We start from the raw sequence: 25,636 nt of genomic DNA on the forward strand, positions 1-25,636 counted from the left end.
GCAGAGAGGCGAAGAGGAGGCAGGGAGGGGGTGGGAGCTCAGAGCACTGCTCCTGGCTCTTCCAGCCTCCTCCCCCTGCAGAGAGAGATGCCGTATATCGACTGGGGGTGAAAACCCAGCCGATATACGGTCATCTGAATGCACCCTTAAAATGCGCTGCTCTGAAAGCGGCCGTATTGCGATGGTCAATCACTTCACTATGGTAAATATAGAGTAAAGCTCTGTTACCACTTGTGTTTGGGCATTCTGTTTTTCTATTCCATCATGCGAATAGAAAACAGAATGCGAACCAGGGATGGATCCATCCTATGATGGAAATAAACAATATCCAAGGGACCCATTAACTATAAGGGTGCATTCAGAAGACTGTATATCGGCCGGGTATTCACGCCGGCTGATATACGGCATCTCTCTCTGCAGGGGGAGGAGGCTGGAAGAGCCGGGAGCAGTGCTCTGAGCTCCCGCCCCCTCTCTGCCCACCCTGCACTATTTTCAATGAGGAGAGGTGGGACGGGGGTGGGGCTAATAAACCCCAAGTTAACCCCGCCCCCATCCCGCCTCCTCTCATTGCAAATAGTGCAGAGGGGCGGAGAGGGGGTGGAGAGGGGGCAGAGAGGGGGCGGGAGCTCAGAGCACTGCTTCCAGCCTCCTCCCCCTGCAGAGAGAGACGCCATAAATCGGCCGGCTTGAATACCCGGCCGATATACGGTCGTCTGAATGCACTCTAAGCATGAGACACCGAGTGATAAAAAGTATATTTTGGGTCGTAGTTTATATACAGAGTACTGGCGCTTTAAGACAGTTTATGCAGAGATATTACGCAACATGTTCACAAAAACTCTCATATGAAGTGAAATAATGGTTAATTTGGTTAATGTTCAGTAAAGCATATTTTTATAAAAATGTGCTGCCTCAGTCATCTGCTGCACCATCCTGAACCTGCGTCACACCACCACCTGCAACATATGTACCAAGTGCGAGATCAAGGACAAAGCTGTAAGGAACAGAGGTGCTGCTGTGCATAGTGACAGGTAATGAGCCGTGTGCGAAAAGTGTATATACAATAACATCAGAAAGTCTAAAAACATCATATCCATCCTAAATACATATTACGAGTGCGTTTTAGTGTGTTTTAGTTTTTTGCATAGTATACAAAACACATGAAAGCATAATACAATTTTGGGAAACATTGTGTAAACAGTATATATGTAGCCAATCCAGAAGAATTTCTTTTGATTGTGACAACCATTCCTACAGCTGGGAATTTGCTATATCCCTGCATCTGTTACAATGTACCTAATATAAGTATGCTCTTGCTATGTAGTCTCCATAAACCTTTTTTTATTGCTCCAGTGCAGCTACAATAAATAAATGTGCCTTTCTGTAAATAGCCTTGATTAAAAATCTCCTAATTACTTAAACAGATGGTTATGATTTTGGCCCGTTAGGCGGCCATAATAATCATGACTGCATAATGGGATGAAACAAAACCATTGATTTTAATGCTTTCGTTTTCATTATTCTCGCACGTTAATACTATGTCCGTGAAAAAAACAGGACTTGCCCTATCTTTCTTGCATGTAGTTTTCCTCTGTATCGGTGAGCGTATTAGCCAATGTATTTTTGCCCTAATTGTGTATTTAGCTTCTGTGCAGACCTATATGGTTCCACACTACAAACATGTCCTCTGTGCAGTCTGATCTTCAAGTCATCCTGTACTCTCATCTTTTTAGCTGTCTGCACTATAGATTAGGAGCAGAGCTAGGAAATGTTTAATCAAGGCTATTTGCAAAGTAGCTGTATTTTTTTCTCATTCTAGATATATAGAAACAATAGAAAAATTGCAAAATATGGACATACCCTTAAGGCCCAATGTCCACGGGCAAAATGGAATTAGTAAAACCGCACGGGTGTCCTGCACGCGTGATCTGTGCCCATGGGGGATCATTGGACACCCGCAGGTAATTAAATACCTGAGGATGTCATTATTCCCTGGCGCGCAGATCACAAGTGTGGGAAACCACCTGCAGCATGCTCCATTTTGTGGAAGCCGTCCAGTCCTACGGCACACCCACAGTTGTATTTGTGCTGTGCCTCGGGACCGCCGGAAAGCAGGAGTTCAAAAAAAATAATAATGTGTACGGTGCATGCGCACGGCACGCTGCTGGCAGGCCGAGCACATCCACCAGGCTGAGGAAAGAAGATCTGTTCGCGACGGATGGGAGACCCGCAGCGTCCGGACAGGTAAATATAATCTGATTTCTTGGCCTCATGTCTGCGGCGCAGGAGGGACCTGCTGCGGGATTCTGCATGGCGAATCAGTGCAGGCCCGAATTTCCCCGTGGACATGAGACCACTGATTTATAGAGTACATGCACTATAAGATTATGTCGACATAAGGCAATTTACTGCAGATTTTCCATGAAGACCCTCCACCCTGAGGACTGCAATTTCACAGAAGTGATGCAAGGGGTTTTTGAATTAAAAATACCTTGTATCAATGTGCAAAATCAGTGAAAACAGACAACTTGAAGAGAGATAGTATTCACTGCGACAACCAAGGCTCTTATAAGCTGTTAGACTATTTCTCACTGAAAAAGGCCCGAAAATAAAATATAATCTTTATTAATTTAAAGGATAAAAAAACCCTCTAGATTCCGGGGGTAATTGAGACCCGAAACAGACACAAAGAGACAAACACACAAAAAACCTATGGGAATTTAAGCAATTGGCTTAGATACATCAATTCATACCGACCTCATTGGTTTTAGAGGTAGGTAATACTGTGAGGGCGTAAAATGAATTAGTGAAAGCGGTGGCCGTTTCCTGTGAAAGGGGGCCAGAAAGGTGGTCACTAAATAATTAGCTTGTGGTTATTATCCACTGGTGGAAACGTGCGCGTTATGTTAGAGGGCCTCGTTCACACCAGGATATATTGCCACTCCACAGTATTAAGTAAGGGGTGTTGATACTCAACAATCCATTACACAAAAAAATATTATTATATTCATATCCAATTGTGACAACAATGCCCTGTGTCCATATGTCACAATTGCTACAATTGCTATTCCGATAGGGGCAACGGTCCGTCAAGACCCAAAAATGTGATATAATCCCAACCTATGTTGGGTCTGACAGCGATCTAAATGTTTTAATAAAAAGCTGGACTAAAGTGGTGTTGACAATTCCTTATGCCAATTATATCAGAAGGAGTCAACAACGTTTATAGTATAAATAGTACACGACAGACATACACTTGATTCATGTGTGTGTCAAACGCTGTAGTCTAATAACGACTAAAGCCAACAGAAGTCGTCCGTAATCGTCGACGCGTTTCTGCAGCACGGGTAAAATAAATTTACCGCTGCTTCATCAGGACGAAATTGAGACAATTTATTAAATTATACTAGATTTGTTGTTGTTGATCAATCTGTGTAGTGAGCATCAAAACTGCACAGATCTGATTTTGTATGCTGATGCCTGATAGCTGATGCTCAATACACTTAAGACGCTGCTGCGAGGACAAGTTTAGTGTAGTATTGATGGACACACGGGCAAGCACATTATAATGCCGTCCGGGTAATAGCCGCTAAACTGAGTTGATATAGCTGAACAAATTCTGGCCTGCGACACTTATATTGAATGAGTGCGTTATTTGATAATTATATAACGAACTTTTTTCAAAGTGTCGGCTGGTTAATTGTATAGGAGTCTGATGATTGACTTCCAGACACAGTAAAGAGCCAAAAAGAGTCAGTTTAGAATTGTGTTAGTAAACACCCAACCACAGCTAAACTACAGCGCGGTCCACGGTAGTGACCGCTGGCTAAACTACACAACTAGCCCCTGTGAGACAGCACTTCAGTTTGACAGACCTCAAACTGTCAAACTGAAGTGCTGTCTCACAGGGGCTAGTTGTGTAGTTTAGCCAGCGGTCACTACCGTGGACCGCGCTGTAGTTTAGCTGTGGTTGGGTGTTTACTAACACAATTCTAAACTGACTCTTTTTGGCTCTTTACTGTGTCTGGAAGTCAATCATCAGACTCCTATACAATTAACCAGCCGACACTTTGAAAAAAGTTCGTTATATAATTATCAAATAACGCACTCATTCAATATAAGTGTCGCAGGCCAGAATTTGTTCAGCTATATCAACTCAGTTTAGCGGCTATTACCCGGACGGCATTATAATGTGCTTGCCCGTGTGTCCATCAATACTACACTAAACTTGTCCTCGCAGCAGCGTCTTAAGTGTATTGAGCATCAGCTATCAGGCATCAGCATACAAAATCAGATCGGTGCAGTTTTGATGCTCACTACACAGATTGATCAACAACAACAAATCTAGTATAATCTAATAAATTGTCTCAATTTCGTCCTGATGAAGCAGCGGTAAATTTATTTTACCCGTGCTGCAGAAACGCGTCGACGATTACGGACGACTTCTGTTGGCTTTAGTCGTTATTAGACTACAGCGTTTGACACACACATGAATCAAGTGTATGTCTGTGACGATTACGGACGACTTCTGTTGGCTTTAGTCGTTATTAGACTACAGCGTTTGACACACACATGAATCAAGTGTATGTCTGTCGTGTACTATTTATACTATAAACGTTGTTGACTCCTTCTGATATAATTGGCATAAGGAATTGTCAACACCACTTTAGTCCAGCTTTTTATTAAAACATTTAGATCGCTGTCAGACCCAACATAGGTTGGGATTATATCACATTTTTGGGTCTTGACGGACCGTTGCCCCTATCGGAATAGCAATTGTAGCAATTGTGACATATGGACACAGGGCATTGTTGTCACAATTGGATATGAATATAATAATATTTTTTTGTGTAATGGATTGTTGAGTATCAACACCCCTTACTTAATACTGTGGAGTGGCAATATATCCTGGTGTGAACGAGGCCCTCTAACATAACGCGCACGTTTCCACCAGTGGATAATAACCACAAGCTAATTATTTAGTGACCACCTTTCTGGCCCCCTTTCACAGGAAACGGCCACCGCTTTCACTAATTCATTTTACGCCCTCACAGTATTACCTACCTCTAAAACCAATGAGGTCGGTATGAATTGATGTATCTAAGCCAATTGCTTAAATTCCCATAGGCTTTTTGTGTGTTTGTCTCTTTGTGTCTGTTTCGGGTCTCAATTACCCCCGGAATCTAGAGGGGTTTTTTATCCTTTAAATTAATAAAGATTATATTTTATTTTCGGGCCTTTTTCAGTGTGAAGAGAGATAGTGGTGCAATTTCTGTTATTTTTATATTATTACCCGTCCAACCCCCAGCTGCTTCGGTGGGGAATAACTCCAAAACCCATTCATGGATACCCACCTGCATATTGTCCAGGTTCACTCTGCTGCATGAAGCAGTCCTGTATTGATGCTACTTGGGTAAGAGAGCCACCCATTACCAACTTCAGTTCATCCAAAGAATCCTGCAACAAGAAGGATACTACGTATTAGTTATTATGTGTGAGGATCTGTAGAGGCTCTGAAAATAGTATAGATCTATAACATATTTGTCTTTGATTTACTGACTTCCACAAACCCCATGGCCACCCAGATTTAAAAGATAGAATTTGGGCTGACTCCTGTTGGCAGGTTAGGCAATGTATTAAAATCACGGACATTTTATACCTCTTTATATAGAGTAAGTAAACGTCTAGAAGGCCTCTTTGAAAGTTTTGGAAGAAAAGTTGTTTTTACTTTGAGAAATGTAGCTGAAAGTCTTTGAAGCTCCTGAATCTACTGGTTAGATTCCCCAAATACACAGCAAAAAAGTGTCCATCAAGTGCGATGTATATTTAAGAATACATAAAAAGGGAGAAAGAAACTAAAATTGGCCAATTTATCACACTTAACTACTACCAGTAAAATTGTGACAGAGGCTGTTCATTTTGGATAATCCCTTCTTGTTAAAGAGGACCTGTCATGTGTCTGGCAGCGGAGGTAATTGCTCAGTCTTGCAGGGCAAATGCATGGATTACATGGTGCTCATTTGAGACAATAGGTTGTCTGTGTAAGGCAAGACACGTCCTCCTATTTGCAACTGTTCTCCATCTCCATTCTTATAAAGTAATAAGGATCCTGGAGTTGTAGGTAAGGAACTGGACAAGTCTTGTTAAATGGACCAAAATATAAAGTTGTTCCCTATCCACAGTATAGGGGATAACTTTATGATCGGTGGGGATTTGACTGCTAGGAGCCCCACTCATCCCAAGAACGTGGGTCCCGATGATCCCTGCATTAATGAAGCAGCAGTCTCACATACATGCCATCACTCCATTCATTTCAATGACAGCACCAGAGATTACTCTGTAGGGGTTCCCGTTCTTGGGATCAGTAGGGTTCCTTGCCATTGGACCTCTACTGATCATAAAGTGGATAGGGTATAATTTTATATTTTGGTACAGCAGTCCCTTTAATTTCAGAATAACTTTTCGTTCCCTTGCTGCTAATGGTTAAGTTCTCCACCTTCTCTCTGTTTACACTCTTGTGTGAAGACCTTTTATCCATATGGACAACACGTCTCATGAGAGGGCCAGCCAGTGATGACCGTTGTAGTAATGCCACTGTGGTTGACAAGTCACTGGAGCAGGCTACATGAAACAGTGGAACCAGATATGGTGACGTAAAGTATAGTTGAAAATGGTATTACCGTGTTTCCCCGAAAATAAGGCACCCCCTGAAATTTGCAGAAGTCCCAAATATAAGGCACCCCTGATAGTAAGACATAGTAAAGTGTGCAGGTAAGTCAAGAGGCCTGTCCCCTGCTGCCATCCCCATTGTCTCCTACCTCCAGATGTATATGTATATCTGCAGACAGTCTGCTGTTATCCTGTCCCTGCTGTGCTGTACGAGTGTGCTGTTGTGAGCTCCCCTTGCTGGCTGGAAAAGTCCATACTGTACGCTCTGTTCCTGCTGTACATGTCTGCTGTGATGAGCTCCCCCAGGTGGCCAGAAGCTGCAATACCATCCCTGCTTACAAGTGGTACAGGAACTTCTGTCTGCAGACAGGCACGTTACTTTACAGCCCTTATTTTTTTATGGCTCTGTGTGAGTCAGGCAACCTGTGTGTGATTCTTAAGGCTGGGTTCTCACAGAGCGTATTTCCAGCGGAAATCTCGCAGTTTGGCCACAGCGATAAACAGCGAGATTTCCGCCGGGAAAGTGCTGCTTCAAAACCCACGGCACTCAGACGCTTTTCCGTTTCTGTGGCTGGTGAATCCACACCACAACACCGGCTTCTCCCAGCTTTGCTGTGACAGATTTGCTGTCCCATGTGGACGAGATTTCTGAGAAATTTCGCCCACAAAGCTGGCCAATTGAGGGATTAGCGGCCACAGACGGATTTGCCGCGGCGAAATAAGACACCCCCTGAAAATAAGACGTAGCGCATATTTGGGAGCAAAAATGAATATAAGACGCGGCTTATTTTCGAGGAAACAGGGTATTTGAAATCTTTGGCAATTCTAGAAATAATTTTTGTTTAAATGTTAGAAAATCGTTTTAAAGGGATTGTCCGAGATTATTCTAACTGGAGGAAATTTTTTATAGTAAGAAAAAGGTACAGCAGGGCATCGCTGAGGCCAATGATTGGTCGTAGCTGTCATATAAGGGCACATCATCGCTGTAGCCATGTAAACAAAGCTCGGCAGAGAGTACAGGACCTGTAGGGGATCGAACCCTTGAGTATACCTTCTATTTTTATTTTCTGTGTTTTGAAAACAAAAATTTTTCTTAAGTCCTTTAACATAATATAAATGCATCTTTTTACATAAATATGAAAATTAAAAAATGAGATTAGAAATTTGTTGGTAAAAGATGTTCAAATATAAGTAGGTAAAAAAGAAAGGTTCTGCAGAATATTTCTTCTATATGTTCACTTACTTGTCCTCTTTTCTGCAGTGTCTTTAGCTGCACAGTTCCTGTGTTCAGGGTTACTCCCAATAGTGGCCGGGGCAGTTCTTTCACAACATCTACTTGGTCGCAGTCCAAGTAGAGCTCAGCAGTGCTAGGCCCTCGATGTAGACCACTGAGGTGTAGGAGCATTGAATGCTGCTTCCCATCAGCTAGTTCTATATTGCTGAAGATGACAGAGTTCGTTTTTCCATCACTCTTGAGGTATCGAAGGGAGGCTGAGCCAGGAAAGTGTTCGAACCAATGAGAAACAGAAGAGAAAGACACATTATACGGTGTAGTGCATCTACTATGTCTTCAAGACAACTCTGACCTATTTGTTAATTGTAATCTTTATACATTCTTAGCATCATTGTATCTACCAATCCCAATTTTAATACCTACGTGAAATTGCGCCAGAATGATAGTGTGCTCCAAAATTTGGCACAACTGAGTTATAAAAATCAATTTACTGATTATAAAAAGGGACAATTTTTTTTGATGCCCAGCGGCTGCATTACCATTGGGACAAGGTTAGAGCCAGCTGGGTACTCTGCTGACTTAGGCTGGAAATGAGCAACAATGTCACGGCTCCGAGCTGGGGAGGGGGGGCATTGCTGACATCATGACACCGAGGGAGTGAATGGGGAACACCTTCCTTTGCAAGCCTTGGACTGACAGAATCACCTAAAGTTCACACTGCAACAAAGTGTAAGTGAGGCCAGCCTCCAAAGAGATTACGCATTCTGACAAGGAGTGGTAGTAATTAGTCAGCAGACCTGCTGTACTGGTCTCTAATTTTAGAGAGAATTAACTGGAAAATACCCATTCTGTCGCTTAAACTCTCGAGATTCGACTTTGCATTGTAAACCCTTTCCGATCCAATTTGTATCCAGATTTTCCTAGGAGGCTTACACTTTTTCTGCTGTTATACAACAGCGCTATATGCTGGCTAAAGCCAGTACTGCATGAGGTGACACCTTGGATAGGCTCCAACAGCAGAGAGGCTGGCAATATACAGTAAGAGAACCCCGACGGACGTCTTCCAACATCAGAGCTGTACAGCCCTAAATCATGATGTCTTTAGACGTCAGACAGTGGATTGGAAAGGGTTAAGTGTCAGACATTGCTTATTGTGGTACTGAGATATTTCACAGTGGGAAAGTAGGAACTTTAGAGATGAATGAGCGTTAACGTCAAAAAGAAACTGTATTATGCTCCATGACCTCTATTAGACTTATTGTAAAGCATTTGACAAAGTATCTCATACCATACTTATTGAAAAAATGACCAAAGATGGGATTAACAAGGCAACTGTTAGGTGGATTCACAACTGGCTGAGTGATCGTACTCAAAAAGTAGTCATAAATGGCTGCACATCCATGTGGAAGAATGTGTCAAGTGGGGTACCAGAAGGCTCTGTCCTAGGCCCATTTTTATAAATGATCTGGAGGAGGGAATTGATGGGAAACTGATCAAATTTGCAGATGACACAAAGCTAGGAGGGATAGCTAACATTAGGGAGGAGAGGGGGAGTATTCAAAAAGATCTAGAAAAGCTTGCACAGTGGGCAGCAACTAACAGAATGTTATTTAACAAGTAGAAATGTGAAGTCCTACATGTGGCAAGAAAAATAAAAAAAAGCACATACAGAATGGGAGGAATTGTGCTAAGCAGCAGCACATGTGAAAAAGACTTGGGTATACTAATAGATCATAGACTGAACATGAGTCAACAATGTGATGCAGCAGCCAAAAAGGCAAACACAATTCTTAAATGTATTAAGAGAAGCATAGAGTCTAGATCATGTGAGGTATTTATCCCCCTCTACTCTTCCTTAGTCGGGCCTCATCTGGAATACTGTGTCCAGTTCTGGGCACGCCAGTTTAAAAAAGACATAGACAAACTGGAGCAAGTTCAGAGAAGAATTACCAAGATAGTGAGTGGTCTGCAAATCATGTCCTATGAGGAACAGTTAAAGGATCTGGGAATGTTGAGCTTGCAAAAATGAAGGCTGAGAGGAGACTTAGTAGCTGTCTACAAATATCTGAAGGGCTGTCACATTGCAGAGGGATCAGCCCTATTCTCATTTGCACAAGGAAAGACTAGAAGCAATGGGATGAAACTGAAAGGGAGGAGACACAATTTAGTTATTAGAAAAAACTTTCTCACAGTGAGGTTGCCATGGAAGGAGGTGAGTTCTCCTTCAATGGAAGTCTTCAAACAAAGGCTGGACAGACATCTGTTGGGATGATTTAGTGAATTCTGCACTGAGCAGGGGGTTGGACCCGATGACCCTGGAGGTTCCTTCCAACTCTACCATTCTATGATTCTATGAGCTACATATCATTGCTATTGTTCAGAAAGATGTTACTGCATTATATTTAACAGGAGGTGGTGTCTAGAAAGGCAGAGGAAGGGAATCTAATTGTTTACTCATTAGTATCCAAGTGTTTACTCTTATTTCTGTGTTTACAAATAAACATTTTAAAAACTTTGGTTACTCCATTTGCTGCATTGTATCCTAAACCTTGTACCACTACAGCCCGACCTGTGACAGGCGCTCACTATGTGTTGCCCAAATAATACAGTCATACAGCGTTGTGATGAACTTTTTACTTTTGGTTCTTGGAAGATGCTCAAATAACAATGCCTGAATGTTACCTAAAAACTAATACTACCCAATGAGTAAACTAATGCGTGTAGCTGCATCCTTTCAAGATACCTCTTCATAGATTTGTGCACCAAGTGTGAGATCGGGGATGCAAATTCTCAAAGTCATCAGGGCCTGTGGTGCCCCCTTTACTAGTGACAGGCAACCTTATATGTCACACACCTAATTCTCATACCAGTATTTAGATTCCTTAGCTTTGCGCTTCAGCTGCTGTAACTTCATATAAGGCTGCTTTCACACAGGCTACACAATTGCGTAATTTTGTAGCAATGCAGGAGTGCTACAAAACGTGTACATGAGAAGCCAATGGTTTTAAATGGGTTATTTCACATGAGCAATGTTTTGGAGCCTGCGACATTGCTAGAATACAAAATAATGGCATGCTCTATACAGCCACGATTTGTAGCCCATGTTTCCCTATAGAGCCTTCCTATGTGTTGAATCACACGAAAACACGGTTTTCATGCGGTGCAACTTTTACAGTAGGAAATCCTACTGTAAAAGCCCTAAATTAAGCCCTAGCTACATAAAAAACACACCACTCAAGAGGCACTGTCCGCTCTGCCACACTTCTCCCAAAATTGCTCGCCACTTGTTTAAGGTTCTTCGGCAGAGCTTCCTGGTCAGGAGTTTGAAAATCCCCGCCTCTAGGAAGCTCTACCTCAATGAATGGCTGTGATTGGTTCCTTAAGCGCTTGCTCTTATAGGCTGAGCTGTGGCGCTCGAGAATCAATCAGAGGCAGAGCTTCCTGGAGGTGGGGATTTTCAAACTCCTGACCAGGAAGCTCTGCCAGAGAACTTCAAGGAAGTCACGCGTAGCTTCTGGGAAGACGCTCGGGGAGCTGACAGCACCTATTAGATAATGTATTCTTTCTTTTTTTTTATGCAGCCTGACCTTATTTTCGGGGTAGGGCTTATATTTCAAGCCCCCTTCCCCTTTTGCCTTCTCGGCAAAAGAGCGCTACAAATTTGCGATATTGTCTGGGAGAAAATGCAGCAATGTCCCACATAAGACACATGCGATATCGCTGCAATTTTCTTGCAGCGATATCGCTTCGATCATGTGAAAGCAGCCTAATAGGTACAACTACCAGTAGGCACTACTGCACTGGCACCATGTGAATGGTACTATATTGCACTGTCATAATTAATATTCCATGTGGGCATGACTATACAAAATTTAGATAGATTTTATTCATACTATCCAAGATTCAGGGCATTTTCAGGATTTGGCACTACCTTTTTGAACTGTTGGCAGGAAAAAACTGGCAGGATGCGTTGGTCTCATAACTATTTTCCAACAGATACTTATATCCCATCCTATAATCACGTTCTGTGTTCTTTGGGATGCCACAAAAATTTGAGACATGACAATAAATTGGTGTTTACAACCGCGTGCCTCTTTGGTAGCTACAAGTATTACATCAGCACACAATAAACTTAAGGAGAAGAGGGTTGTAAAGTGAACTTTAACTAAAATTACTTAGTTACTTTCACGCTCCTACAAGAGCAGCTCTCAGCTACATTCAGCTGAGAGCTGCCCCTGATTGGTCCCTGCTCATGAATGGGTAAGTGAGAGCTGCCTCTGATTGGTGAGGCTGTGACCAATCAGAGGCAGCTCATTCAGCAGGCGGGGATTTTAAATCCCCGGCTGCTGAATACTACTCAGAGCAGTTCAGGAGAACTGCCGCCGGCCGCGGCTGAACTCCGTCTGCCGGGACCAGATGAGTATATATATATTTTTTATTTTTACACATTTCTGGGTGAATTACAGGGAAGGGCTTATATATTTAAGCCCTTCCCGAAAATTCATCGTTAGATCGCCCGCAGCGCATTGCTTTCAATGGAACCGGCTGCATTGCCGGCTCCATTGAATTCAATGCGCTGGACAGCGCTGCACTGCTCCGGCCCGTTTCTATTGAAACGCGGCTAGGAGCAGTTTTTTTCGTGCAATTTTTCGGCCCCGGTCACGTGATTTGCGGATGTGCATCCGTCATGCGATCCGCAAATCGCGGGAAAAAACGCTCGTGTGACTAAGGCCTCAAGCTGTAGAGTCATTACAGAGTCACGTTTCGCGGCCTGATATGAAGCTTGTCTGTGTGTAGGATGCCTTAGAGTGAACACCTAGAAGGTGTGATGAAACTTATAAGACCATGCATGCTCCTCTGGGAAATTTATGCAAATAGAAGGTTAAAACAATGCCTCTATAACCTATTAGAAGTCAATGTCTGACCTTTAAACAAGCCTTGTAGCGTGACTGGGAATACTGTGTTTCCCCCAAAATAAGACCCTGTCTTATATAATTTTTCCCCAAAAGAGGTGCTAGGTCTTATTTTCGGGGGGGGGGGGGTGTCTTCTTATACTTACCTAGCAGGCTCAGTCCAGGTCCCTCCTGCTGCTCTCCAGAGCTCTGATGCGCTGAGACGTGGCATTGATTGGCCAATTCATAAATCCCACCTCCACAATGTGATGGCTGTGATTGGTTATTCGACCACTGCTCAGCCAATCAATGCAGTACTTGAGAACCAATTACAGCCATTGCATTGGTTCATTGAGTGCTGCATTGATTGGCTAAGCAGTGCTCGAGAACAAATCAGAGTCATTGCTTCCTGGAGGTGGGATTTATGAATCCCATAAACAGTAAGTGATCTTTTGTGGGTGGCCGAGGACTGCAATAAGCGTGTCAAAGCTCCAAAGAGCAGCGGGAGGGACCTGGACAGTGCCTGCTAGGTAATGTATTCCTTTTTTTAATGTAATGCAGCTAGAGTTTATTTTTGGGGTAGGGCTTATATTTCAATCCTCTGAAAATCCTGAAAAATCAGGGTAGGTCTTATTTTTGGTGATACAGGGTATAAGGCAAAGCCACAGTTTTCTCCAGAAGGAAAGGATAACCATGCACAGACAGATTGTTTCAGAGTTTTTGCCCCTCACCAGTGTACAGTAGGTTGCCGGCTGGCATGCATGGTCTTATAAGTCTCCTCACACCTACTAGGTGCTCTCCTTAAGGAGAAACTTTACTGCATCCGAACCACAACATAGGCCTCTCACACAGCCAGACAGCAACTTACTGTACAATGAAGAGGAGCACAAACCCCCAAATAGTCTGTCCGTACATGGTTATCTTTTCCTTCTGGAGAAGACTCTGGTTTTGACTTATATTCCTAGTCATGTTACAAGGCTTGTTTAAAGGTCAGTCATTGACTTGCAGGAACGCTGTCTTCTAACAGGTGGCGCTGTAGAGGCATTGTTCCATCTTTCTGTTTGTATCTGCTGCAAACACGCATAGCATACAAAATGTGAAAATCATCCATGTGAATAAACGCTTAGAACAAGAATGTAAAAATTTTCAAAAGTCTACATAACTTTTAAACAATCATGTGGGCACAGTGCTGGATAGACATGATGATGGGGTACAGTATAATAGAATTGGGATGTTTAGCATAAAAGTGACTCGAATTTTTTTGTAGACTTCAATTTCAATGTTAGTATGAAAATTGTCATTCTTCTGGATTACCTTTATTTAAACGTCCTGTCACTGTGAAGTCAAAGAACCGACTGTTGTCTTTTGTGGAGTAAAGACCAAACAGCGTGGCCGTGGATTTAGGCTGCAGCTTGAATGTGGACAGTATATACACTTCATTCATGGAGGGATTGTTGAGCGCTTGTTGAAGGTAGTTTGTGATCTGTCGCTGGACTGGAGGTGATAAGAGGTCAAGGGCTGGAATAGGAAAAGTAACCAAGTCAAAATCATAAAATGTAAAAAGAAAAAACAGCATTCAATGTATATACACAATGGTCATTTTAATGAAACATACATGTAACCACATCTGGACATTGTATAACTCATATCATGCAGATTTTATAACATTAGGACTGCACAGATTCCACCCCACACCTCTTGTGTCCAGATGCTTACCCATTTGCAGGGGTTTTCTGGGCACAAAATGGAAATTCTGAAAATGCAGAAATCTAGGAGGTACAGCTAAGCATCGGCAACTTGTACCCTTTATCTGTCAGTCTGGACTCTCTACTTTGTCAGGGGCAACCACCAATCTTATGCTGTGCTTACATGCTTCACTTACACAGTAAACACTGAGGTAGATGGTTACTTACAACTCCCAGCATGTATAGAGCTTGTCTCCCGGCCAGCCTGTAGCTCCACCCACAGCTCACAGGTCCTACAACTTACCAGCACCAACCTCCCTCCCATTTAGTACCAGAGAAAACTGCTGAAGCAGACAGGACCGTCCGGCTTCCGCTCCTGTCTTCCCATCATGCACTGCTCACAGGATGTTGGAGGCTATGGACAGGGGTGGAAGTAGTAGATGCAATCAAGATGTCAGAGGGTCAGTGGAGACATTTTTTGGGCAGAGGGTCACATGACATACATAGAATGAAGAAAGTAGCTAGACCCGATACAGTGAACCTATTACAAAATGACTTGTTGTGATGATGATTAGATTTAGATTAGTCTGTCCCTGGAATACCTCTTTAAGCATCTATATTTAACAACACATAACACAAAATTGATGGATAAATGCGAGTCGCCAATTTTATTAACACAACCTTCTCCACAACAAAAACATGCCCAAAGGGCAAGTAACCTCGATATTGTCCCTGAACCAAAACTCCTGAAAATGTTAACCACTGCCAAGGTGCAGTGCGAATGTAGGGAGATGAGCCCCTTCAGGGCCCAACCAGCATGAAGGAGAGTACTGTCTGAAATGTCTCTTTGACCACCCCAAGCCAACCAAGAGCCATCTCAACACCATCCTGAAGATCTGATAAAAAAATGTTAAGCCTTATGGCGTTCAGATGAACCCCATCAGACATGAGTAGGTTGCCATTGTCTCCTTCCAGCATCCTGCGGCAAATTGCAAAACCACCCAAAAAGCGTACAAAGCAGGCAGCCAGCAAGTTAAAGACTTTATGACTGAACTCAATAACCTCCAAATTTTAGGCCCGCCTCCAATTCTTTCTTACTACCACCTCTGACTAAATGAGTAGACATTCCAGGAGCAGCTGATGAAGCTGTCTGAACCCCACCTCCCAACTCTTCCATTTGGTGTATGCCCATCCGAAGTGCATCCGCCTCTGTGGCCACTCCAATTCTATAAGATTGAGCAGCAAATACCGTTGGAGCAAAACCCAGCATGCCCAAACATGCTGGAAAAAGTGAACCAAACTGAAAACGAGTTAATGCTGACCCATTATGAACAAGAAATTGGAAACCACCAGACACAGCAAACAAAAATGACGTAGTAAACAGACCAGACAAATATCATCATCTAACTCATTAATGAACAGCCAACCATCCCTGCTATCCTTGTCCATCTTACACTTATAAACACATATTGTAACCATACAGTATTATCCATGACCAAAACATTGGATGCCTGCAGGCCACCGAGTTTAGACACACTGAAAAAATACCAACTCTCCAACCCGTAACGCTGCGAAAAAGGCGATATCAAAAGCCGACCTGAAGAAGCAAGTTTGGTATGCATCTAAGCACACATCAACAGCCACCAAAAGCTTTTTCAGCAAATGTAATTGGTTGCCAGCTATCCATCGAAACTGATTCACATTTCCAACCTTTTAGCGCCTGGTGTATAAAATGTGTTTGATAACATCTACATAATCCCAATGCTTTAACATAAAAACGATACCGGATAACCGCTTGGATACCAGGGAAACCGATAAACCGTCCCATTGCAACCGTGCTAAATAATCCAAAGTGACCTCAAATGACTGACGCCGCTGCACACAAAAGAATCACCCTTCGCCGGCAACTATTCAAAGCAGGCTTTCCTGTGACTTCTCCATGTCCCAGGAACCACAGAATACTTAACTAGCTGGGTAAGTTCTCCTTGGCCAGCGACCACAAGCGATCTGAGCAAGATTCTCTAACTTTCGACGTCAACGTATGCAAAGCCCAAAACGGCCCTACCTATCAACACTGAGGATGTGCTTTGCCTGTCACCAAATGCTAAGTTGTAAACATCATAAAACTAACTGTCATTACAGGGCTAATACCGGACGTGAACTCAACAAAAGGGTATTGATTGCTTGAACCTCCGACGCATTATAATTATCGTTCCAAAAACAAATGCCATAATGGAACCCCATTGTTCAACTGCTATGATGATTGGGAATAACTCCAACAACGTAATGTTTTTAGTGAGCTCCAAAGAACACTGCACCGTGCACAACCAAAAATTGTGCCAAAAACACGCTAGCAGCATCAGTGAACAGGTGGAAGTCTACATTAGAACATTTCTTGCAGACTGTTTTCCCATTAAAATCTGCTAGGAAGGCCAGCCAAACCTGTAAATCTGCTAGCATACTCTTTTTGACCCGACTTAAATGCTTGGCATGCCGTATACTTTGCGTAGCCCGAACAGCCATGCTAGTAGAATGGTGAGGTCGGCCTTGTTTAAGCTGAGGACTGGGGCTCAAACGGGAGGGGAGGCAGACCACGCAATGTGGCCTATCTTGAGGGTGCAATGGCTGGACCTCAACTGTGGTTTCCAGTGCTTCATGCTCAGCCGGTAAAAATTCCTGCAGCCATCCAATCTTCGCCACAGCTACACACTGGGCCACTTGCCACAATAACTCGTCTGCCATTGCTGAGGGGGGTGTAGTATGAGAAAAGGCTCTTGAAAACCCAGGAAACAGCACAGGTTGTACCACCTTTGCTCTTGAGGTAAGAGTGGGTAGAAAACCTCCCACTTAGCCATTAGACCCCTTAAACCGACCTGCTTCAATAAAACCAGCCAATCCCCCTCAACTGTGCACATTAGATCACAGGAGGTGGCAACCAGCATTAACCGCTGCAGTCCCTGCCACCCTCCCTATGCGGTACAGTGGCTCCTATTTATCATCTCTAAGAAAGCATAGCTGGCAATTAAATTGCATTCCTGTATATGCAAATAATACTTAAAGGGGTTTTCAAGGGAGGATACTATTGATGACTTATCCTGAGAATAGGTCATCAATAGTATTCTCCCTGGAAAACCCCTTTAATAATTATATAGTGAAAAGTTGCACAGTTGTCAAACATATTTTTATTTACTCAACTTTAGAGATTGTGATTTCTTGTGGAGATACCGAACCTGAAAAACTGTTGAATTGAAACAGGTGCATGAAATAAGCTGTACATCCTTGTTAGGACATGATCAGGACAGATTTTCAACCATATTCAGGTTTTCTGGGACTTTGCTATTGATTGTCTTGGGTCTGCCACCCAGGACCCCCAGGGATCAGCTGTTATGGTGCCTACTATCAGTGACCTGGGTTGGTAACTGCATTCAGTGGGAGCTGTGCCAGCAATGAACAAGCCAGGCCTCTGCAATGCAAATGGAGCTGTTAGCTTCCAGTTCTGTCCCCACTTACAGCTGGCTCAATATCAGCTGATTGCCAGGAGTTTCAAGCGGCAGCCCCTGATGATCAACTATTGATGACCTATCTTGAAGAATCAGAAGTCTCGGAAAACCTCTTTAAATTATGTATAGTGATAATTGCTTTGTGTTTGGCTTTGGCAGGGCTTCGAGTTCTACTTAAAGGGGTTGGGTCAAGAAAGCAATCCATATTCATATGCCTGTGTAGGACCCACCTCTATGACCTGGAACATTTGAGCTGTCCTATAATAATACATTTCTCCTGCATATCCAATCCATTTACCAGGGTTACTGGGAGAAGGACAAGGGTTAATCAGCTGCTTGCCCCAAATGCCACATTCTGAAAGGGCTTGTGTCTGTTGGCAAATCCCCTTAATGGGTTTTTCCCATTATTTAAATTTGCTATACAACTGTTCTTCCTGGTTGCTGCTGAACACGCATGTGACTGTTGCAGCCAATCAGTGGCTATAGAAGATCACTGTTGTGGACAGTGATTGGCTGCAGCAGTCATATGTCTTGGTCAGTAGCAACCAGGAAGTACAGAGTGGCTATGGAGCAATTTTACTTAATGAGAAAACCCCTTTAAGAACTTATCTAGTATTCGATGTTACAGAATGTTCCCTCTACCCATGTAAAACCTCTGTCTTATATTTCAAAGAAGCTTCCTGGGAAATAGGGATAGACTATAAATGTGTGATCAGTGTTGGTTCTAGCACCTCAGACCCTACTATCAGCAGTACTATCGGGTATGGTGGCTTATCTTTATTTGCTGCTGTCATGGTACTGCAGCTCAACCTCAGTCAAGGATATGGCTCCCATTGATCTAAAGATGAACTATCAATATTTTTTCACCAAATACCTTTAATTACTTATCAACTCCTAGGTACATTATACTATAACATTTTGATATCCCATGATAGACTTATAATACCATGAAATTTCACCAGACTCATAATAGCAACAGCCATATCCGCTGAAATATTATTATGAATTGCTATGAATTTTTATAAGAGGTGTTGTCTCCATTAACATAACCCCACCCCCGAGGAACTTGGGATAATTTAATAAGGCTGAGGTTAATTGTTGATACCAGTAAATTGTGCTTTTCTTTTATTAACCTCAACTAGTAATATCACAGATGTCTGCAAAACACATTTAAACTCTATAACCCCCAAATCACTTTTAATGCTTATGCTGGCAGATATCAAAGAACATTACATGAGATACCATATTAATAAAATAGTAAGGAAAATACTCTTGGCATATAAATATTGCAGACACATCACTAATTCAGACTATGCCACATCTAAATCCCTTCAGCAGGAACATTTCCCATGGACCTGTCTGTTTATTACAACTATGTAGAAAGTAGTAGAAAGTGAGTTTGTCATATTTCATCCCAGTACATAGAGACTATAGCAGCCAGATATAAGAAAGAAGAATACTGGTTCAACACCAAGTAAACTAGGAAGACTGCATAGCAACAATTGGAAAAGTGATCTGCACTGGAGTCATTGGCATTTAGAAGTTGTCTCCAAGGAATGTGGATAAATTTCAGTTTCAGGTTACGTTTTTTTAAGAGTCAAACTAAAAGAGCCAAATCTTTCTAAAATGTAGGGCTATAAGAATACAGGTTTATATATAAGGCTCAGTTCACAGTGCCATCTTGACTTCCTTCCATGACGGATATGACAGATTGACTATAATCCAATACAATCTGTTTTATTCCACTGAACTAAATTTGGTCCGCCAGTTCTCTCTTTTGCTGCAAACTCTTCAGTACGCTGATCTGACAGTCTAAACACAATGTAAAACTGTTGGCAAAGAATTAAAGCTCCATATACATGGGTGTTGTTTTTTGTTACGACGGGGGGTTAATGTTAAAATAATGTTAAAAGTAAGAATAAAGTTAAAATATTCTTCAGTGCTATTATTGCTTGTTTCTCTAACCCCTGACCAAGCCAACCACCTCATACACTGGGTATTCCCATCATGGTCATGATTGGCCAAGATGGGAATACCCTTCAAAGCGACCCTTTGATTCCGGGACAAAATTCTGTCCTGAGTCAAGGAAGGAGAACTATATTACCACCGGATGTTATTGTTTACTGCCCCTCTGATTCTCTGCTTTCAGGCCCTGTTTTGGACATCCAAGATGGCTGCAACAATTTTCTAAGTACCTAATGCACACTGCGCACTTCTATCTAATTGGCCAGTGCTAATCACATGAGCAATTCTGGCCAATCAGAGAGCAGTTATAGTGCATTAGTAGTCTAACACTACCAATACACTATGGGGATTAGGTAGTTTGAAGATTGCATCAACTATCTTGGAAACAGGACGCAAAACTGAGGGATCAGAGGGATGGCAAAGAAGAACAGCTGCAGCTAATATTTTCCCCACCCCCTCTGGGCTTGTGAGAGAATTTTGTCCTGAAATCAGAGGGTTGCTTTAAGGGGGGGTTTCAACAAAAACTTTTGTTTGATACCTGCTCCATGCTGGAGGCGTCCTCACCTTGCTAGATCTATAACTGCTCATGTTCTGACAAAGCCTGGTCACCCACTGCTCTCTAATTCCTGCTGCAGCAGTGATGTCACCGATAACAGGACATCTGACCTCTGCAGCTAATCTCTAGTCAAAGTGAGCCGTTGATTGGCTGCAGCAGTCACATGTCACTTTTGTTGGTGATCAGAAGGTATAGATCATTGGGGTACCAAGCCCGTTGGAATGGGAGCTGGATAACCCAATTAAGAAAAGAAGCCATGGTCGTGGTGTCAACAGAGCCTTTCATGATGGCCAATTAAATACAAGGCAGTGTTATATAGTTTTAGACAATGAAGCATGACCTCAACAAAGTCATGGTGGGACCAATCCTGATAATTGTGAATGCCTTCCGTTCCAAAACCTGTCAATGATGACATTTCTCGCTGATGTATTATCTAGACCTGTCTGAGATATATTGTCAACGTACATCATGAAATTCAAATATAGACGGGATAGTATTATGTGTTTAAAAGAACTGTAGGAGATTAGAAAAAAAGGCAGTTTTTTTTTTATTTCCAAGAAACAGCGCCACTCCTGTGCACAGGCTTTGCCTGGTATTGCAGCACTATTCAAGTATATGGAGGTTGCGCTGCAATACCAGACACAGACAAGAGTGGTGCTTCCTATTAGCTCAGTGTAATTAAAAATTATCTACATAAAATGATCATTCCAGTTTGCTTAAAGGATGACGAATATCAGTATTTAGTAGCAGTTACCTTCATTATACATAGAAGGATGTCTGCATATTTTGCTACAAAGAAAACGTCTTGCGTGGCATTACTCAAGGGAAGCTTATTAAAATCCTGCTGGGCAATGGAAAGTATGCATGATGGCATCCACAGAGTCCATTCTTAGAGCCTGAAGAACAAAAACAGATGTTGGCACAGTCCAGACAGACTGCTATTGTCATCATAGGTTTTGCAGAACAGCCTATTGTGCACAGGGACTATAAACATCACTTAGGTATGCCAATGTAGTTCTAATGAGAACGCATCAACTGTAACCCTCATAAGAGAGGCCTAGAAGTACGTTGTTATGCATATATACATATACAATACACTTGGCCTAAGTACATCATATTAGGGGAATTTTAACACTGCTGATGATGTACAATTCTTGGCTGTACATTTAGGTAGCTGAGAAATGTTACTCTACGACTCTACATGGGACATAACAAATATAGTGTTTAATTCCTTAAAGGGGTTGTCCACTTGCAAACTACTGATGGCCTATCCTTAAAGGAGATGTCTCGAGGAAGCAGTTAATTTTTTTTTTTGCCCAGTCCCCCCCATTAAACACACATTACTAAGCCCCCCTGTAAATGACATTCCTAGCTGGTTCGTACTTACCGTTCCAGCGTTTCAGCAAGTTATAAAAGATTCCTCAAGATGGCCGCCGGCTCTTTCCCAGTCGCTCGCTGCAGCCCGACGTGCGCGCTCCCGAGACGCCGCCAGCTGTGTCTCCATGGCAACCGGACGCATCGCAGCCGCCGACCAGACGCCCCGCAGCCGCCGACCAGACAGCAGGTAACCGGCGCTAGCCCCCGGCTCCCCAGCGCTAGTTCCCCCGGCGCAGCGACAGCCCCCCCGGCCTAGCGCTAGCTCCCCCGGCCTAGCGCTAGCTCCCCCGGCCTAGCGACAGCCCCCCCGGCCTAGCGACAGCCCCCCCCATCGCAGCGACAGCCCCCCCGGCCTAGCGCTAGCGCATGCGCAGAAGAGCTGTAGCGGGGAGCACACTGAAGCGGCTCGTGCTGAATGGAGAAGACCGGACTGCGCAAGCGCGTCTAAAAAAGCAAGCTGCCAGCGAATTTAGACGGAACCATGGAGACGAGGACGCTAGCAACGGAGCAGGTAAGTGGAATAACTTCTGTATGGCTCATATTTAATGCACAATGTATATTACAAAGTGCATTAATATGGCCATACGGAAGTGTATAACCCCACTTGGTTTCGCGAGACCACCCCTTTAAGATAGACCATCAATAGTAGATTGGTGGGGGTCTGCTGTCCAGGACTCCTGCTGATAAGCTGATCTCTGGACTGGTGTGCTTGTGCACTGAGCTGATCTCTGTAGGAAGCAGACAGCTTCGTTCTCACTGAGGATATGTTGCAAACCTGTGATAAACCTACAACAGATTGGCTGCCAAATCATAATGTGTTAGGGCTTATTCACACGGCCGCGTTTATGCACGCAAAATCTGTGCATGTTAAACTAAAAAAATCTGAACCCATTGATTTCAATGGGTTCAATCTCATATGCGCATTTCGTGTGTGTGCAAAAAATAGGTCCTGCTCTATTTTCCTGCGTTTTGCACAATGCAACTGTCATAAAAGTCTACGGCAGGTGTGAAATTATGCAGGAGGAAGGATGTGCCACTGCATAAAACGCAGGAAAAGAAAGCAACGAGAACTAATTAGGCTTTAAATAGTCATTAAATTCCACAGAAAGGGTGTCGCGCGTGTTAACCTGGCCCTGCACGCACAAAAATTGCAGTAGTATGCGCTCAACAGGCTGATTAACCTGCTCTTCAAACCTTGTTGATGCGTAAATACTCTGCCCTGCGATGACCGTATTTGTGCTAATGCTCGCATGTCCCTGCCCTTACATGTGGATTTTGTTTCAGATCCTGCTGCAGATTGCACCCTTTGCACTGCGAAGAGTGAAAGCTGATGCATTTCTGCAACAGAATAAGCATGCTACAGATTAGACAATCCGTGATATGCTTGATTTCAGTGAAGACATTTTCCAGTTCATGTGGACGGGGTTTTGGAAACACTATCCACATGTACTGTACTATGAATTACTGTGGATTTGCAATACGGAACCCATTCTGCCATTTGCAGCAAATCTGCTTTGTCTGTACCCAACCTAATTACCGCAAAATTAATTAAAGACACCGCAAACTTAATTAAACTCCAAAAATCAGACCCCAAAATGAATGCAGACCTCATACAGCAAAATGAATTCAGACCTTAGATGTTAGACTCCAGAATAAATACGAATTCAAGACCCCTGATTTAATCAGACCCCCACACCAGACCCCTATAATTATTTAGACTCCCTTACAAGTAAATGTAATCACAGCCAGAGTGTCATAGCCACAGTGTGAGGATTGGGTTCAGGGTGATGTCATGCTGTCAGCCCCGGTCCGCAACGGCCTCATCCTGGTGTACGCTCTCTGTCATTTCGGCACTGGGTGCTGACAGTGATGCATCTCCTAATGTGTATGGGCAGAATTGTTGGCTTAACGGTGGGTGAGCCCAGCCATCCAATCGTTATTAGTCTGTGTATATTTATTCCGGACCCTCCTCTCAGTGGGCGTCAGTTATTTATTTGGTCTGGTGTGACTCCCTGTCTGTGGTCTGCGATTCCCGTCAGTCTGACTCCTGTCCGTTCTGGGTTTAAATTCAAGCTAAGTCTGCTGTTCATTTTCTATGGTGTGGTTACATCTTCTATCTGTACCTCTGTGATTTCTACATTTACTGTTTTTCTATCCTGTGTAACTATTCCCTGTCACCAACTATGGAAAGTCAGGGTCACCCCAGATTCCTGACGTGGGGCTGCCCTCATCAGGGTGATTGCCCCGCTTATAGTTGGGTCTCCTCCTATTAGTTGATGAGGGTCAGTTTCCCAGTTTTACCTATTTTCATTTCATGATACTATTTTATGGTGTGTATATTTGTCCTTTCTAGACATTATATTTACATCCGTGCAGGCCGCTGTGGTTTCATCTAGCATAGACTTAACAGAGTTTACCATTCTCCCCAGTAAGTACATCCAGAGAGCTGATCATTCCTACGTCAATCACAGTAGAAGAAGATAGTAGCATTGACAATGAGACTCAATGGATGAGTAATGGCTGTTACTAGACGTAATGCCAGTAGTGGACTTTCTAGTAGACCTACCCAGCATACAGCATAGAATTTTTTTGGTCCTCCAAAAAAGCTCTAGAGCGTCGCAGCCTCTCGGCTGGGAAACTAGGATGTCATAGTAACATAGTATGTTAGGCTGAATGAAGACAATGTCCATCTAGTTCAGCCTGTTTCAACCAATTTCTTGCTGGTCCAGAGAAAGGCAAAAAAAAAAACAAAAAACAACAAGGCAGAAGCCAATTTAGCTCATTTGGAGGAAAAAAATTCCTTCTCGACTCCATAATGGCAGTCAGAATAATCCCTGGATCAACGTATGAGTTCCTACCTAACTCCAAGACCCGGATAAACAACCCCACTGGTCCCCTAATGCCTATATCCTGTAATATCATAGCGCTCTAAAAAGATGTTTTGTCCTCTCTTAAACTCTATCAATTTTGCCATCACCATGATCTCAAGCAGAGAGTTCCACAGTCTCACTGCTCTTACAGTAAAAAACTCCTTTCTGTGATGAGACCTGCTTTCTTCTAGAGATGCCCTCTTGTTACCGTTGCAGTCCTGGGTATGAACAGATCATGGGAGAGATCCTTGTATTGTCCCCTAATGTATTTATACATGGTTATTTGATCGCTCCTTAACCGTCTTTTTTCCAGGGTAAACAATCCCAATTTTGATAGCCTCTCTGGGTATTCCAGTCCTCTCATTCAATTTATTAATTTAGTTTCCCTTGTTTGAACCCCCTCAAGCACTGCAACATCTTTCCTGACCATCGCTGTCCAGAACTGTACAGTGACACTGAGATTCTTCTTCACACAAAGGCCTAGCCCAACAATGATGGACCGAGTTAGCCCATTACTCCTCCTATACCAAATTGTACAATTACACTCAGCCAAGAAACATCTTCCTAGCATCCAGTAAGCCCAGATGTCCCTTCACACTAGAGAAGCATGACTTTCCACTTCCCAAAATGAGTTTCCACTGGCTAGTTTAGATAATACTTCTAAGATTACAAAAGGATTTGATGGGTCCATATTGTGCTTTTATGTGCCTCAAATTTTGCACAAGGTTTTGTTTCTCGCACAAAACAATTGTGGCCTGCTCCATAAGATCCCATGTTATGGAGACATGCTTCTCTACAAGCTTTTATGGAAGAAGCTATACAAGCTCTATACACATGGCATTGTCATTGTTACGGTATACTACCCGTGATATGCCAGCCTGGGTTGCC

The 25,636-nt window shown here is 43.1% G+C and overlaps 1 protein-coding gene across 1 annotated transcript in view; it reads right to left on the reverse strand.

The window, feature by feature from the left end:
- THBS4 (thrombospondin 4) overlaps positions 1–25,636 on the reverse strand; it is a 78,729-nt gene that overhangs the window by 45,204 nt on the left and 7,889 nt on the right. Inside the window, exons 2-4 of the mRNA XM_066602831.1 lie at positions 14,110–14,313; positions 7,913–8,160; positions 5,355–5,457 (exon numbers count right to left, since the gene is read on the reverse strand). Of these exons, the coding sequence (XP_066458928.1) occupies positions 5,355–5,457; positions 7,913–8,160; positions 14,110–14,313 (555 nt within the window). The remainder of the gene's footprint in view (positions 1–5,354; positions 5,458–7,912; positions 8,161–14,109; positions 14,314–25,636) is intronic.

Source organism: Eleutherodactylus coqui, chromosome 5, assembly GCF_035609145.1.
Source record: "Eleutherodactylus coqui strain aEleCoq1 chromosome 5, aEleCoq1.hap1, whole genome shotgun sequence".
Lineage (NCBI taxonomy): Eukaryota > Metazoa > Chordata > Amphibia > Anura > Eleutherodactylidae > Eleutherodactylus > Eleutherodactylus coqui.